This window comes from Pseudorca crassidens, chromosome 3, assembly GCF_039906515.1.
Source record: "Pseudorca crassidens isolate mPseCra1 chromosome 3, mPseCra1.hap1, whole genome shotgun sequence".
NCBI lineage: Eukaryota > Metazoa > Chordata > Mammalia > Artiodactyla > Delphinidae > Pseudorca > Pseudorca crassidens.
In genome coordinates, this window is record NC_090298.1 from 159,804,849 (window position 1) to 159,821,176 (window position 16,328).

General features: G+C 58.9%; 2 protein-coding genes across 2 annotated transcripts in view; one reads left to right on the forward strand and one right to left on the reverse strand.

Annotated features, from left to right (window-relative positions):
• The first annotated feature begins 647 nt into the window (after window positions 1–647).
• F2RL3 (F2R like thrombin or trypsin receptor 3) lies at window positions 648–2,546 on the forward strand. The gene is made up of 2 exons (XM_067733124.1): window positions 648–787; window positions 1,084–2,546. Exons 1-2 carry the CDS (start codon window positions 679–681, stop codon window positions 2,115–2,117), a joined length of 1,143 nt encoding a protein of 380 aa, XP_067589225.1. The 5' UTR covers window positions 648–678; the 3' UTR covers window positions 2,118–2,546.
• A 1,122-nt stretch (window positions 2,547–3,668) lies between these two features.
• The window catches only part of CPAMD8 (C3 and PZP like alpha-2-macroglobulin domain containing 8), a 98,863-nt gene continuing 86,203 nt past the window's right edge, over window positions 3,669–16,328 (reverse strand). The window contains exons 30-42 of the mRNA XM_067733125.1: window positions 16,020–16,185; window positions 14,474–14,560; window positions 14,246–14,382; window positions 13,696–13,851; window positions 13,521–13,583; window positions 12,616–12,797; window positions 10,770–10,857; window positions 9,898–9,972; window positions 9,114–9,219; window positions 8,915–9,025; window positions 7,441–7,650; window positions 7,006–7,123; window positions 3,669–4,680 (exon numbers count right to left, since the gene is read on the reverse strand). Of these exons, the coding sequence (XP_067589226.1) occupies window positions 4,650–4,680; window positions 7,006–7,123; window positions 7,441–7,650; window positions 8,915–9,025; window positions 9,114–9,219; window positions 9,898–9,972; window positions 10,770–10,857; window positions 12,616–12,797; window positions 13,521–13,583; window positions 13,696–13,851; window positions 14,246–14,382; window positions 14,474–14,560; window positions 16,020–16,185 (1,530 nt within the window). The 3' untranslated portion in view covers window positions 3,669–4,649. The remainder of the gene's footprint in view (window positions 4,681–7,005; window positions 7,124–7,440; window positions 7,651–8,914; window positions 9,026–9,113; window positions 9,220–9,897; window positions 9,973–10,769; window positions 10,858–12,615; window positions 12,798–13,520; window positions 13,584–13,695; window positions 13,852–14,245; window positions 14,383–14,473; window positions 14,561–16,019; window positions 16,186–16,328) is intronic.

Here is a 16,328-nt window from a genome sequence, read left to right on the forward strand (position 1 = left end):
CCCCCCAGAGGGGGCTGCAGCCACGCTCCCCTAAGACCCCCAGGACAGCACATGCTCAGCATCGGGGGTTCTGGCTGAGAACCAAGACCTCCTCAGCAGGCTCACAAGGCCTGCCCCTCTCTGCGCCTGCCGGGGGACCTGTGCTGGGGCGTGGGTGAGGCTGCATACGGCAGGGTAACCTCCACAGAGGGCCAGGGGCACCTGGGGGGGTCCGCTCACCTGCTCTGGCCTCTGATTTGGGGTCCTGCCTGCCAGAGCCGGGGGTGGGGTTTGAGAGGAGGGGGCTTCAGGAAGGGCCAAGCGTTCCTGATGGATGGAGGGGAGCATGGCACGGAGGGCTGGGCTGTCACGAGGATGGGGCCGAGACGTGATCGGCCAGCAAGAAGTGGCTACTTGGCCTACAGAGGCTGGATGGGGGCTGCAGCCTGGCGCCTCCTCTCCCATCTTACTGGCCCAGCACCTAGACCCCAAGTAACTCCAGCTGCCAGGCCTCCTCAGGCCAGGCTTTGGGCCTCCCACGGGCTCATGGGGGCAGGGACCGGTTTATCTCACCAGACCTTGTCCCCTCCTCCGCCGGCACTCAGGAAGCTGGGGGCGGGGGGAGGGGGGTCCGGCCAGGCAGGAAGCCTGAGGTCAGCCGGCCACAGCCCAGAGTAGCCGGCACCCAGCACCGGCAATATGTGGGCTCTCCTGATGCTGTGGCCCCTAGCACTGGGGTTCAGCCTGGATGACACTCAGACCCCCATTATCTACGACGACGATGGGGGCAGCACGGAGAGAGGTGATGGTGAGTGACCTCGGGCCCTGCCTTGGGACTGGGGGGGTGCCCAGAGCCGGTGAAGGGGAGATAGGGAACGGGGGTGGGGCTTCTCCAGCCCAGCCCTGAGTCCACAGGGCTGGGGGTTTCCATGTCCAGCTCTGTCCCACCAGCCCAGGGGCTCCTGAGAGCTGGGGGCTAGATCTACACTTTCTCAGGGGCCTCGCCATCCAGCTGGGGAACCAAGTGAGGGGCTAGGGGTGGGGGGGTGACTCCTGGCCTCTCAGCGCTTCTATCCCCTTTCCCTCTGGGCCTCTCTTCCCCAGATAGCACGCCGGGGCCCCACCCGCGCAGCTTCCCTGGCCAGCCCTGTGCCAATGACAGCAACACTCTGGAGGTCCCGGCCAGCTCTCGGGCACTGCTGCTAGGCTGGGTGCCCACGAGACTGGTGCCCGCGCTCTACGGGCTGGCCCTGGCAGTGGGGCTGCCCGCCAATGGCCTGGCGCTGTGGGTGCTGGCCACACGGGTGCCACAACTGCCATCCACTGTGCTGCTGATGAACTTGGCGGCGGCTGACCTGCTGCTGGCCCTGGCGCTGCCGCCACGCATCACCTACCACCTGCGGGGCCAGCGCTGGCCCTTCGGCGAGGCCGCCTGCCGCCTGGACACGGCCGCGCTCTATGGTCACATGTACGGCTCCGTGCTGCTACTGGCCGCCATCAGCCTGGACCGCTACCTGGCCGTGGTGCACCCGCTGCGGGCCCGCACCCTGCGAGGCCAGCGCCTGGCCATTGGGCTCTGTGTCACAGCCTGGCTGGCGGCAGCCGCCCTGGCGCTGCCCCTGGCGCTGCAGCAGCAGACCTTCCGGCTGTCGCGTTCGGACCACGTGCTCTGCCACGACGTGCTGCCCGTCGGTGCCCAGGCCTCCTACTGGCGGCCTGCCTTCCTCTGCCTGGCGGTGCTCGGCTGCTTCCTGCCGCTGCTGGCCATGCTGCTGAGTTACGGGGCCACCCTGCGCACGCTGGCGGCCGGCGGCCGGCGTTACAGCCACGCGCTGAGGCTGACCGCGCTGGTGCTGACCTCGGCCGTGGCCCTCTTTGCGCCCAGCAACGTGCTGCTGCTCCTGCACTACTCAAACCCGGACCCTGACGCCTGGGGGGACCTGTACGCCGCCTACCTGCCCAGCCTGGCGCTCAGCACCCTCAACAGCTGTGTAGACCCCTTCATCTACTACTACGTGTCGGCCGAGTTCAGGAGCAAGGTGCAGGAAGTGGTGCTTCGCCGGGCGCCCGGTACCGCAACAGCTTCCAGGGAGGGGTGCAGCCCGGCCACCTGCACCCGGTCCTCCTCGTTTGTGTGACAGCCCCTCCACAGGCCGGACAAACAGGAAGGGGGTTGCACTGGGTTGAATAGGGTCCCCTCCCAATTCGTGTCCACCGAGAACCTCCAAAAGAGAGCTTATTTGGAAATAAGGTCATTGCAGGTGTAATTAGTTAGGATGAGGTCACACTAGAGTAGGGCGGGCCCAAAATCCGATGTGACTGGTGTCCTTATAAGAAGAGGACACAGAGACACACAGGGAAGCCCATGTGACCACGGAGGCAGAGATGGGGTGATATGGCCACAAGCCAAGGGATGCCACAGACTGCTGGCAGCCACCAGAAGAAGCCAGGAGACCAGCCTGGGACAGACGCTCCCTCAGAGCCCCCAAAAGGAGCCAACCCTGCCCACCTTTATCTCAGACTTCTGGCCTCCAGAACTGTCAGAGAATAAATTTCTGTTGTTTTAAGCCACCTGGTACGTGGTACTTGGCTACAGCAGCCCCAGGAAACTAAGACGAGCATTAAATGCAGGTTCCCAGGCCCAGCCAGCTCACCTGTGTCCGTGTCCAAGGTGTGGACAAGGCAAAGCTGATGCTGCCTTGGACCTGCAGCAGGACCCCACCCAGGAGGAGGCTCGGGCCCCCTCCCCGCTTGTGGCCCAGGCGGCTGGGAGCCCCGTTGGCGGTCCTCGTTCCCAGGATGGGCCTTAGTGTTCTGGGGCATCTCCTGAGCACTGGAGACCTCTACTCTGCTCCCCAAAGCCTGGTGCAACCCATCACTGGGAGCCACAGGGCTCAGCCTCCTACTGTCACCCTGGCTGCAAGATGTCACCTCCTCCTGCTTTCCCTTGGTCTGATCCCTCTTCTCAGGTAACTCCCCCATGGACTGGGTGGGTGGAGCAATGTGAAGATTTACAGTGTACACCCAGGGTGTACACCCAGGGTCAGGGGGCTGCAGCTTCGCAGAACCCACCCCCAGCCAGCTGAAGGCTGCTCTGCATCAAGGCAGGGGGCACCACGTGGGGAAGGGCAGCCGTAGCCCCAGACACACACACACCCTGCCGCTCCCCACCCCAGAAGGCAACACAGGGCACAGTGTCCGGAGCCACCGAGGCATCAGCTGTGGGAGTACACAAGCCCTCTCCAGAGGCAGAGGGGAATGGGTGCCATTCCCGGGCTCCCCATCAAGTTCATATGTCTCTGGTCTGGGGAAGAGTGAGCCGGAAGCCCCAGGACGGACACACACACACACACGCTCTCCCACGTAAAAGTGAACCTGGGGCTGTGTGAATAAAGTCAACGAAGAATATCATGTCAATAGCCTGGTATGATGATGTGCTAGAGTCTTCCAAGATGTTACCACTGGGGGAGGCTGGGTAAAGGGTAGCCAGGACCTCTCTGTACTGGTCTGATTTCTTACAAGTGCATGGGAATCTATGATTACCCTGGGATGCAAGTGTTCCAAAGCCTCACCCTGCTCTGAAAGGCTGGGCTGTAGACGAAGGAATGGAGGTGAGGGGCCGGAAGGGAGCTGGGCTCCAGCGCTTAGAGCTGCCTCCCAGCCTCCCCTGCCCGCAGGAGGCCCAAGTCTGTCAGGGACTCTATGGAAATGAGCTTTTATTACACCAGCAGCCTCTATGGCAAGTGGCAACAGGGCCTCGGCAAGGGTGCAGTAACCTTGCAGGATGGCAGGGGTCAGGAGCGTGGAAAGTGGCCGGTGCTGCACGACGGGGACCCACAGGCTGGGCAGCCCCTCAGGGTCTCCGTGCTGTCCAGAGATGAGCAGTGTCGGCTGAAATAAATTACCACCGTGGAGGCGGAAGACAGGAGAATGCAGGAGGGGGCATGGAGAGCCGGGAGGCAGGTCTGAGCACACGGCTTCGGTAGGTCCAGAGCTGGGACACCCTCCCAGGCTGCTAGGAGCGGGACAATCTTCCAGGCGGGGCACTGGAAGATCAGGGGTTCACAGGTCGAGGTCAGGAAGTGGGCAGATGAAGGGGCATCTGTCTGGAGCCCAGGACTTTCTCTGCAGAGAAAGTGGTGGTGCTGTCGAGGCTAAACATTCAGGGACCCCTGGGTTGAGGCAGGGGTGCAGGGACTGTGACAGTTCTGGGACAATTTGGGGTTTGGGTCCGGGGGTTCAGCAGCCCAGGCAGTCATTATGCAGAAAAGCAGCCTTGTTCGTTTCTAAGCTGCCGACGCTACGTCCTTGATTTGGCCAGAGTCGCGCTCCCTCAGAAAACAGGCCTTCGGCTACGAGTCCTTCCCAGAAATGTCCCTCCTCCGGGGAGCAGAACGCCAGGCTGTGGGAGCTGCTCTGGCCACCCAGCCCAAGGCTGTAGGGTGGGGTGACTTGTGCTCCAGCTGCAGCTGGCGGGGAGGGGGGCACCTCCAGCCACCTCGCTGACCATCCTTCCTGTTGAGGTGGGGACTGGGCCCCCAGGAGGCCCACCGTCGTCTCTGATGGTCTGTTTATCGGGTTCGTTTGGAAGCAGGGGTCACCCGGGCAGGGTCCAGCGGCCCCCAGACAGTCAAGTCTCCCGTCAGCGACCCTCTTCCGGTGGGGCGAAATCACAGCCAGATCACGCCTTCCCGCTCGGAGCTTTAGGAAGAGAAGCCACTCTGACTGATGGGGAGAGAAGCCGAAAAATGCCTGTGGGCTGCCAGGCCTGGCAGGGGCGGGACTGCGGACTACTCCCTAAACCCGCCTCCAAGTGGCTCGGCCTGGCTGCCTCCGCCCACTGAGACACGAGCGCCCCACCTGGAGCCGGGGTTGGGGGGACACGGCCCAGCAGGGCCCCTCAGGACCCCGCCCATCCCCACCAGCCACAGTGATGGGATGGGGCCTTCACTTCTGGTAAGAATGAGCGCAGCATGCAAGGGACCACTGACCAAATAGAAGACTTATCTGGGGAACTCAATCAGCTATGAAAAGGGAGGAACTGCTGATACAACACCATGGATGGACAGCGAGGGAACTCTGTTGAGTGAGAAAAAGCCAATCTCAAAAGGTTACATACCCCACCATTCTGTTTACAAAGCATCCCTGAAATGGCAAAAGTATAGAGCAGGAGAACAAATGAATGGTTGGGGGGGGGGCGGAAATCGAGGTGGGTGTGGCTATAAACCTGCAACTAAAGGGATCCTTGAGGTGATGGGCTGTCCTGTATCTTGACTGTGGTCATGATTACACAAATCTACACGTGGGGGAAAATTGCAGACTCAACTGCAAATGAGTGCATGTAAAAGTGGTGAAATTGCATTGATGTCAATTTCCTGGTGTTACACTGTAACTTGAGTTCTGGGAGATGTTACCACTGGGGGGAACTGGATGAAGGGCACCTAAGATCTTTCTGTTATTTCTTCCAACTGCGTGTGAACCTATGGTACCTCAAATTTAGAAGTTTAATAAAAATCTTCCCCTGCAAAAGGAAAATAAAAGCAGACCTCTCTCAGAAGACACTGGACAGGGTGGGCAACACTTGGGTGACTTTAAAGTTATACATATGATAACTATTAGCATGAGAGATGGGAGGGGACAACACATGGACAGAAATGACTTCAGAGTTGCTACATTTTGCTGAAGGTGGTTACAATACTCCCACCAAGTAGACTGTGAAAAATTTAAAGATGAATAGTCTTATCCCCAGAGTTACCGCTAAAAAAATAATGCTAAAACAACAATAACTGAATCAAAATGCAATTCTAAAAGATATTCAAAAGAGGGCATGGAAAGAGAAACACAGGGGGGCAAAACAAAATTAGTGCAACAGTAACCCTAAACCCAGCCCTATCGATAATTATATTATATGCATGTGAACTAAACCCAGTGCCTGGTGCAAGATGACGCACCCCTAAATCTCTGGGACTCTGGTTGGTGCTGGGAAAAACTTTCCTACTGGGTTTGCTGAGTGGGGATGTAAACCAGCCTTTGCCACCAGCATGGGGTGGAGAGACCCTTGCCACCCAGGAAGGCAGGGCTCTGAGGCCCGCCAGTGCAGCCAGCCTCCAGGACCTGGCACTTACCTGAGCTGATAGATCAACCTGTTGTTTAAACCTCTTGAGTTGAGTTTGTTCAACCCAAAAGATTTGCCTCGTCCAGGAAGTCTGCCCAGCAGCCCCTTCCCAGCCTCACCCCACAGGGCTCTCTGGTCTCCTGACCATTTCCTCCATCCCTCCTTCAGGGGAGACAAAGATTCTCTACCTAACCAAACTCCACCCGGGCTCTTCTGAGCTCTTTTTCACTTCGGTCTCAAATTCTAGGCTTCCATGTTCATCTCAGCACTGCCCAACTGTAGCAAGAATCTGCTAATATGTCAGTTTAGCCAGAAACCCCCCCCTCCACCGTACTGATCACCCTTGATATCTGATTGGGTTCCTCGTCCTCCACCATCCACCCCCTGCCCCCTGTAATTTCTCATCACCCTGGCCTACCTTCAGCAACAATCAGGTGCAGTCGGTTTAGCTAGAATATCCGCCCTTCACTCCTGATGTTTCCTCCTAGTAACTTTCCATCCACTGACTGCCACCCCCCACTCCTTGGCTATAAATTCCCACTTTTTCTTCTTTTATTATTAGGAGTTAGTTACAATCTCTATCCCCACTGCAAGACTCCATAGTGCTCCCCCTTGAAAAATATATTCCTTGCGTCATGAATAATTTCTTCTTTAACAGGGGTCCCAGGCCCAGGGGGTCTCAGGGACAGGTCTGTCCTGGGGTCCAGTCCTTGGGAGGGTTCACTAAGCTCACGCTACACATACAGGCTGCTCTTCTATGTGTGCCTGGGTGGATGGGGGTCAAGGGAGAACAGATCCCCCACCTCATCCCCTGAAACCCTACAGCAGGCTGACCCCTCCATCAGTCACTCCCACTCCCTGCCAGGTTCCAGGGCCAGTGGAGGGAAGTTGGGGGCGGGCCCAGCTCTCACCTATCCTCTGCTTCCCCGTCCAAGTCCACCACCTCATGGCCGGCTGCCACGTGCCCCGCGTCCAGGGGACCCAGGTCATAGTCGTAGCTGTACAAAGCAGAGGCTGGTGTCGGCTGCTCTGGAAGGAAGGAGGACTGAGTCGGTAGGGAAGGCACTGGAGGGAGAGGATCTGGATGACCAACAGCCCAGGGGGCCTGAGGGGAGGAGATCTGTGGCCCAGAGCAACAGATAGGAGGTGAGGTCACAAGGTGGGGAAGCGGACACAGAAATCAGAGACGAGGAGATGCAGGAAAGCACAAAGTTGGGGTGGGGCTGGGGAGAGACTGACCAAGACTGAGGAGATGCAAAGGGACCCAGATGCAAAGAGAAGAAGATGGAGAGATACATTCTGGGACAAGGTGGGATCCCCGAGGCGGGGCGTGGGTGGATCCTCACCAAGGGCACAGCGGCCAGGGGGAGCGGGCTCCAATCTCACACGTTCGCGGCAGGCAGCCTCCTGGAGGTGGCAGGTGCTGGCATAGACGACGCCGTCGGAGCCACATACCGGGTCCCTGCTGGTGGTGCAGTCGCGCGCGCAGCCGCAGCGCATGATCTTCGTCCCCTCCTCCGGGATGGCAGCGGGACCTGCCTCGCCAGGGGACCAGCCTGGCGGGCGAGGCGAAATGGGCAGGCCCCGGGAACTCCACCCCCCAACTTGATCCCTGCCTCCACCTGGGCCTGGGGTTGGGGAGAAGTCCCTGGGGTCCGGACCACACTCCACAGCGTGGAGACAGTTCCTAGGAAGCCCTGACCTGGTAGAATTTCACGCAAGTATTTGCCTAGTGTTTACCAAAATAAAATTTAAAAAGAAAACTTTTATGTTCATTGCAGCTCTACTTACAATAGCCAGGGCATGGAAGCAACCTACGTGTCCATCGACAGATGAATGAATAAAGAAGATGTGGCACATATATACAATGGAATATTACTCAGCCATAAAAAGAAACGAAATTGAGTTATCTATAGTGAGGTGGATGGATCTGGAGTCTGTCATACAGAGTGACGTAAGTCAGAAAGAGAAGAACAAATACCATATGCTAACACATATATATGGAATCTAAAAAAAAAAAATTGATTCTGAAGAACCTAGGGGCAGGACAGGAATAAAGACACAGACCTACTAGAGAATGGACTTGAGGATATGGGGAGGGGGAAGGGTAAGCTGGGACGAAGTGAGAGAGTGGCATGGACATATATACACTACCAAATGTAAAACGGATTACTAGTGGGAAGCAGCCACATAGCACAGGGAGATCAGCTCGGTGCTTTGTGACCACCTAGATGGGTGGGTTAGGGAGGGTGGGAGGGAGATGCAAGAGGGAGGAGACATGGGGATATATGTATACGTACAGCTGATTCATTTTATTATATAGCAGAAACTAACACACCATTGTAAAGCAACTATACTCCAATAAAGATGTTAATAAATAAATAAATAAGAAAAAGAAAACTTTTAAAAGCAATCTAAACTCATTTCAAGAAGTCTGGAAAATAAAGAAAAAGGTCCCGAGGGACCCTCTAGCCCGTCCTGCGTCCTTCTCTGTGGCCGATTGGGGCTCCCGGCCTGGGTCCCAACACCCTTTGGCTTGTGCGGAAGCGGAGGCAAGGGCTCTCCTTTGGGCCGCCCGCTTCTACACCCGCCCCCTCATACCCCCCTAGGCCCCGCCCCTCCTCACTGCCCACCCCCCGCGCCCCGCTAAGCCCCGCCTCCTTCTCACTGCCTGCCCACTCTGCTCAACCCCAAGCCCCTCCGCTCAGGCAGCGCGCCCTTGACCGTGCCGGGTCCTCCTGCCTTTACCACGCCCTCCTCTGCCGCGGGTGGGGTCGGGGTGGCGGGTGGTCGGAAGGGGCAATGGCCCCGCGCACTTACCGGGGCCCTGGGCCAAGGAACGCTCCACCTCGTTGCACGCAGGCCCAGCGCACAGCTCCCGGGCGAGGGGACTGCGCGAGCTGACGTTGTAGAAGCGAGTGGCCTCGAAGGCTGCGGGACCAGGGGAGAAGGGTGACCAAGTGATGGATGACAGGGTGAGGGACTGAGCTAGAGTTGTGGGTGTTGGGCGCGGACCTACCAGGCTCGTAGTAGTCGTACACGGAGATGGGCAGCGCCGACGTCCTGCCCACGACGTGCTGGCGGAGCGCCCGGAACCTCACGCACGTCAAACACTCGCTGGGGATCTGCGGGGGCAGCGGGCAGGCTCAGGCTCGGCCGGGGCCACTAGGGCCAGAGACTGAGCTCCGGCCTCTGTGCTCTGTGACGCCGCAAAATGTGGGCCCAGAACTGGCTGATTTCGGGATGCCCAGGAGGCGTGAAACAGAAACGTGATCCCATTTTAATTTTGTGGGTCCTTCCATCCCACTTGGGAAAAACATCTCAGCTGGTCTTTCATCCCCCACTCCCCCCATGGCAGGTGCCCTCCCTCCTTGTGTGTGTGTGTGTGTGTGTGTGTGTGTGGACATTGACAAACTTGTGCGACCACTATCCATCTGCAGAATATTTCCATCACCTCAAAAGGAAACCCTATCCCCATTTGCACTCCCCATCCCCCCAACTCCTGGCAACCACCAATCTGCTTTCTGTCTCTTCACTCTGCATGTTTTTGAGGTTCAAACCATCACTGCTTCATTCCTTTTGATGCCCGAATACTATTCCATACCCCTCCCAACTTTCTGCACCAAAGCAAGCTGGCTAGGGCGCAGGGCAGGCAGCCGTGGCAACTCCGCCTGAGTTGCCTCTCCCAGTTTCTTTTTCTTGGTATGAGATCATTGCAGGAACCACACCGGGCCATGGCAGCTGTGCCCTCGCCAATGTGGCTGCCATGGAGGCCTCCACCCACCACCCCCGGCCAGCAGTACCTCATCAAAGTAGAAGAGTACTCTGCGACCAGCCACCTCGTACCTCTTCAGTGCCACGTGCTTGTCGAGGAGCAGCTGGCAGGGAAGCCAGAGGTCAGGGTCTGCCCGGCCCTTCAGACCCCAATGCTCTCTTCCTCCCCGATCTCCAAGGGCCCAAGGTGGGCTGGACCCGTGAAGACCCAAGGCCCCGGAGGCTGAGGAGTTTGCCCACGGTCATCCAGCAAGTCCCCGTGGGCCAGGCCAGGGGTGGAGGTCAGCACCCAGGAGAGGGCATTCAAGGCTGGTTACCACTGTCCCGAGTGCCTGCTTCCCCTTCCCTGCCTGCAGTCTCCCCTGAGCGAGCCTCAGTCCCAGGCCGGGCCTCCCTGTGGCCCCCTAGGCGCCCACAGAGCCCTGCCACCTGCTCCTGCCTCACCTGCACCATTCCAACTCCCTCCCCCAGGACAGGCCCTACTTTCCTGTCCCTCCCCACACTGCAGACATCCTCAGGTAAGGCTGCTCTGCCCATTTTGTGACGCTCTTCCCCTCCCCCCCCCAAAAAAAGGGGGCCGGTCTCTCTTTAAGTTGAGGATGGTGGCAAATCTCTCCCTGGTATCCCAGATCATCCCCAAAGTGCGGGCAGGTTCGTTGAACCCTTCCTCTGCCACATGGATAACAGCACGGGTGGCCCACTGAATGACACCTACTGGGAAAGCTCCCACCCCTCCCCACCTGCCCCTCAGCAGATGGCCAGCCCCCAAACACCAACTTTGCCCAGAAAGACAAGAAAACAAAAACAAAAACCCATTTTATGAAGGGCTGGGAATTTGCAACCTGGGCAGGGCCACCAGCCAGAGACCTGAGCCGAGCCCTGCCCACCAGTGCTACCTCACCTGCTCCAGGCTCTCAACGTCCGCCCGGAACCCTGACAGCAGGGGCACCTCCAGGACCGCCATGTTGGAGGAGCCTGCATGCAGCCACCTTCCGATGAGGGGAGAGAGAGAGAGGCCCTTGAACTCAAGCCCTGCAGTGGAATTCATGGACCCCTCTGTCCCCACAACCCCCGAGCCTGCCTGGCTGGCAGCCCATCTGCACAAACACCCTTGGCTGGGTCGGTGGTCAGCCCATTTCACAGCTAAGACACTGAGACCATAAAGAAAAGGCCTTGCCGAGGGTTCTGGGCCTGACCCAGGTCTATCAACTCTGGGCTGTGTTCTGACCCGAACTCCATGCTGTGCCCCCAGTGTGAGAAGCTGCTCCACAGGGCCGAGGGAGTCCAGGCCACTGGGGGAGACCCGGTCACTCTCCAGTGCCAGCCCTCAGTTTCCTCTTCTGTGACATGGGGGGGGGGGGGTGGGTAAATATGGCCTCTGGGGCTTGCTATGTGCCAGGCCCTCCCTGTGCTGGGTGCTGGTGACAGGGAGGCTGACACTGAGTGAGGAACCTGCAGACTGTGTCCCAAGGGGACGGGGTGGCCACAGCTCCTGGGGCAGGCGGGGGAGGCTTCCTGCAGGGGTGAGGCCTGAGAGACGCTATATCCGGGTGGCACACAGTGGGGGTTTTTTCTTAACACATCTGAGGGAGGAACAGAGATGCCCCAGCAGGCCTGCCGGGACCAGACAGTTGGGCCAGTCCAGCTGCTTCTCGCTCCCCCGCCTGATTAGATGGTGATCACAGCCGTGCTTAGTGGAACCATCCTGAGTCTCACTGTGGAGCAGGAAACACAGCTGGAGGTTTGGGAAGCCACTCACCCAGGGCTCCCGGGCTTGGACCAAGTTGTGCTTGTTCTTCAGAACTTCCTAAGATGGGGGCCTTGGACATGTGAGGGCTGAGGGTCAGGGTTAAAGAAGGTGTCTGGGCAGCTCTGATGGGCTTCAGGTGCCATAGCTTGCAACCCACCTTTGGGGTCCCCCATCGTTGCCATGGTAATGAGCATCCTTCGTGGGCAGCTGCATGCACCCACCACCGAGGACCCTCTGTGGTCTGGTCCCAGGGTCACACCTGGGGCTGGTGGGTCGCACAGGGGCCACAAACAGCCATCCCACCCAGCCCCACCTGTCACTGGGGTCTGCTGCACCCATTCAGAAGCACTTCCATTTCTTTCGTTTCAAAAATCATTTGGAGTGTAAGCTTCTGATTGCAAAGGCATCCATTTCGAAGACATCCATCTTGAATAAAGATACTGGCGGCCGTATGACACAACTACTAGCCAGACAACCAGAAGAGGAATCAGGCTGCCCCCACCCACGAAGGTCCCTCTTTCAGGAAGCCCTGGGTAACCTAGATGATGGACCTCTTGGGTCACCCTGCCTTCCCCTTCCAGCACCCTAATTCCTGCTCTTATATTTTAAATTCGCCAATAAAGAGTGAATCCACAAAAATGTAGGCAAACCCCCCCCCCAGACCCCAATATAGGCAGAACCTCAGGTCCGTGCCTTCTCTCTGTCTCTCTACCTGTGACCTCGCTGTGTGACCCTCGGGAGGGTCATGTGCCCTCCAGGACCTGTGAGTAAGAAATCTTGTTCTTCAAAGGTCCCTGATGGGTGTTGCTGACGTGTGTCTTGCGATCAGACTAAGGACCACGAGGGCTGGTCCAGCCACAACTTTGGTGAAATGTCTGTGGGGCTCCCACAAGTAGTACAGGCCCAGATGAATGCCCGAGGCGTTCCTAGTCGAGAGCGTCACTATATAAAATGCCGTCCGGGTGGCGGTGCCAGCCAGCGGGGCAGGAGGCCTTACCTGGTGCACACCTCCAGTGTCACCGGGTACTCCTGCTGATGCTGGTCAGCTGCTGGGTCGTCATCGTCAGCCGCGGAGGCAGGCGCAGGGGGCCGCCGCTCGGCCTCGGGCTCCTGGAGGTTGACAAGCAGCTGGAAGGACGGCTTGGCCACTGGGTCTGGCACGTTGTAGGTAACATCGATCTGGGGGGGTGGGAGGACAGAGGCTGAGGGGACAGGGGAGTGGGGAGGGGAGAGGCAAGGGCAGGACAAGGTGGGGGACAGCCAGAACGACGACAACGGTGACATCAACAACAGCTCTGGGCACTACGGTCATTCCATTTCGCCCTGATGGTGTAGGTATGACCATCACCCCATTTTTCCACATTTCAAGCCCAGGTCTGTCTGCCTCTCAGGCTCCCTCCCCTATCCACTGTGTTGTCTGGGCTCCCACCTTCCAGATGCAGAAGCTGAGAATGCGAGGGTCTCCTGGCAGACTTGCCCTCAGACCGCTGGCCAGAGCCTAGGAGGCCAGCCTGTCTCCACCCAGAGTGTGACTAAATCCTGAGCCTGGTGACTGAGGGGTCGTGGGGAGCGCCAGGCTGGCCATCTCCATTCAGGCCTTGGCAGGGAGAATAACAAGTCCCACCGTGGGGGGTGAAGGGAGGGGTATGCTTAAGGTCAGAGACCACCGGAACGGGGATCAGATGGAGCTTCTGGGGCGACTCCATCCTCAAGGGGACACATTGCCGTCTGCCTTGGGTCCTGCCTTGGGCAGAGTGGATGGCATTTCAGGGGGCTGACAGGCTGCCCTGGGGTGGCTCTCACACCCACATCCACCCCACTCAACCTGGCCCAACACTGAGCTCCCTCCCGCCCGCCCCTCCAGGGGTGCCCTGGAAGCGCCCCCTCTCCCCGCAGCCTCACCTGCATCAGGCAGCAGCCTTCGCCCTTGGCGCTCACAAACAGCCCCGTGGGGAGGCTGGGGATCTGGGGAGAGAAGATGCCGTGGTTTCCCCCGCAGACCCACGTGGACAGACAGGCAGCAGGGAGGGGCCGCCGTCGCTGCCCACCCCCCACCCCTGGTCCCGGGAGCACGCACCGCCGCCATCTGTAGAAGCTTCTGGTTGGCCCTGTGCAGCTCGAAGGTCTCCTGGTAGTCCAAGTTGGTGGAGGCCAGGGAGACGGTGAGGTTGATGCCGCCCGCGTAAGACAAGATGGCGTACTCTGCCAAGGCCTGCAGAGCCACGCAGGTGTCCTGGGGACAGAGCAGGAGGCTGGGCTCAGCCCCAGGAGCGGGTCCGGCCCACGCTGCGGGTGCCACGGGTCCTCTCCGGATACCGGCGACCCGTGAGGCCGGAACAGAGCACTGGGTGTCCGGTGTAGATACCCACAGGGCTGGGGGCCCCAGGCAGCTGGGGAGCATCTCCATGGAGGCAGGGGCTGGGTCCCTGTCCCAGAGCCAGGCACATCTGTCCCTCAGCCCCATCCTCCTGCCCTCTCTTGGACATCATGCCCCCAGGGGCTGCGGGTAAGGAGCCGTCCTGAGACTTGAAGCAGCCAGTGGCTTCCTACCTGGCTCTTGAGTCCCAAGCCTAGGCCACAGTAACCCCGCTCAGACCCGAGCCCCTCTTTTGGCCTTCCTGGCTCACCTGAGTGGAGGAGAAGCCCCCAAGGGCATTCCGCTGCTGGGACAGCCACTTCACCACAGGCAGGGCAGTGGCCACATCTCCCAGGAGGGTGTAGGTCAGCAGGGCATAGGCTGTCATTTCCACCTCGGCCGAGACCACTGCAACGGAAGAGGCCAGCTGGGGCCCTTTTGACACTGGGACCCAGGACCCGGTGCCCACAGCAGGCACCGCAGGTGGGGTGGCCAGTACCTGTCTGATAGACCCCGTCACTGAAGCTCAGGAACGCATCCTTGTCCACATCCCGGGAACCCGTCAGGCTCCAGTGGGTCACCCCATCTGTAAGGCCAGAACAGGTCAGGGGCCACAACCCCTGTTGGCACTCAGCCTGGCAACCCATGCTGAGTGTCAGCGCATGTGGGCTCAAGAATAGACATCAGGGGCTGGGCCCCAGGGCAAGAGGGTACCAGGGGAAGATGGCTGGGACAGGAAGGGTCTTGGGGCTACATCTCAGATCTGCAGCTACAGCGACAAACCCAGCCCCTCCTGCACCGTTGGCAGACATCACCAATCCCTGGCTGCTTTTCTCTACCCCGACAGACATCACTAATCAATGGCCTCCCTCTTGGCTGGAGCCCTGAGGCAGGCCCCAGTCTACCCGACTTGGGGACCAGGAAGCCACTCCGTACTGGCAAAGGCTCCAAAGATTCTGAGCTCATGTGTGGTATAAAAAGCCCTCAAACCACTGAGAAATCAGCACTCCCCGCCTCAGATCTTGAGCAGTTAGTCCTAAATTGACACCGTCATCCAACTGGATGGTTTTAGAATTTTGCTTTTTAAGTTTTTTCTTCTTCTTCTTCTTCTTAAGCAGTGAAAGCAATTCTTCAGGTGACATCTTAAGCAGAGAAGCTGGATGGAATACCAGCGCAGCTCCTGGGAAAGCCCAGGGGCTGGGGGGAAGGAGACTGAGTTTGGGGACCTCTGAGAAGTCACAGCTCAGTGACTGGGGCTCCCCAAACACAATGAGGAGTCATTTTGTAGACGGGAGACTGACACTCCAAGATGGAAAAGGCTTTCCGAGACTCACCCAGTGATGGGGGGCAGGGTGGGAGCCGGCTGCAGCCCTCCCCTGCCTCCCAGCACCCTGCCCAGGAATGGTTTCCAGGAAGCCTGGGGATCCTCTACCGGGGATCTCCGAGCACTGTTTTCCCTGGTGGGGGCGGGGTGGCATCCCCTACTTCACAGGGGAGGAAAATGATGCTCAAGCTCGAGCCACTTCATCAAATGAAGCCACTAGTAGATGCAATAATAAATGAGTAAAAAAAAACAGTGAGGGACTTCTCTGGTGGCCCAGTGGTTAAGAATCCGCCTGCCAATGAAGGGGACACGGGTTCGATCCCTGGTCCAGGAGGATCCCACATGCCGCAGAGCAACTAAGCCCGTGCGCCACAACTACTGAGCCTGCGTTCTAGAGCCCGCGAGCCACAACTACTGAGGCCCGTGCGCCTAGAGCCCGTGCTCTGCAACAAGAGAAGCCACCACAATGAGAAGCCCGCGACCCGCAACGAAGAGTAGCCCCCGCTCACCACAACTAGAGAAAGCCCGTGTGCAGTAACGAAGACCCAATGCAGCCAAAAATAAAATAAAATAATTTAAAAAATAAATTTATTAAAAAAAAAACAGAGTGAGCAAAGGATGCCTCCTTCATTCCATGCACGTGTTCATGAGCTGTTTACTGGGGCCCGCAGTGGGCTGGCCCCACACCGTGTCCGCTGGGGTGGCAGGCAGGGGCACCTACCCTGGGTGATGGCCAGGCTGCGGAGCTTTCGCAGAGCGGCGGGGGCTGCAGGGCTGCGGAGCAGGGTCAGCGCGTAGGCGGTCAGGGCACTGCTGTAGGGGTCCGTAGCCAGGGGCGCGCTGGACTCCAGGAAGTGCCTGGCTTTGGCAATGGCACCCCTTTCCTCCTGTGGGGTGCAGCGGGGGTGGGAATTGGAGCCCTGGGAGGCTGCTCTGCCTTCACCCCACCCACCACACTCCCAGAGGTTCTCAGGACATGCCTGGGGCAAGCACTGGATGGCTTGCAGCCCCTCACTTTGTATCCTTCTGG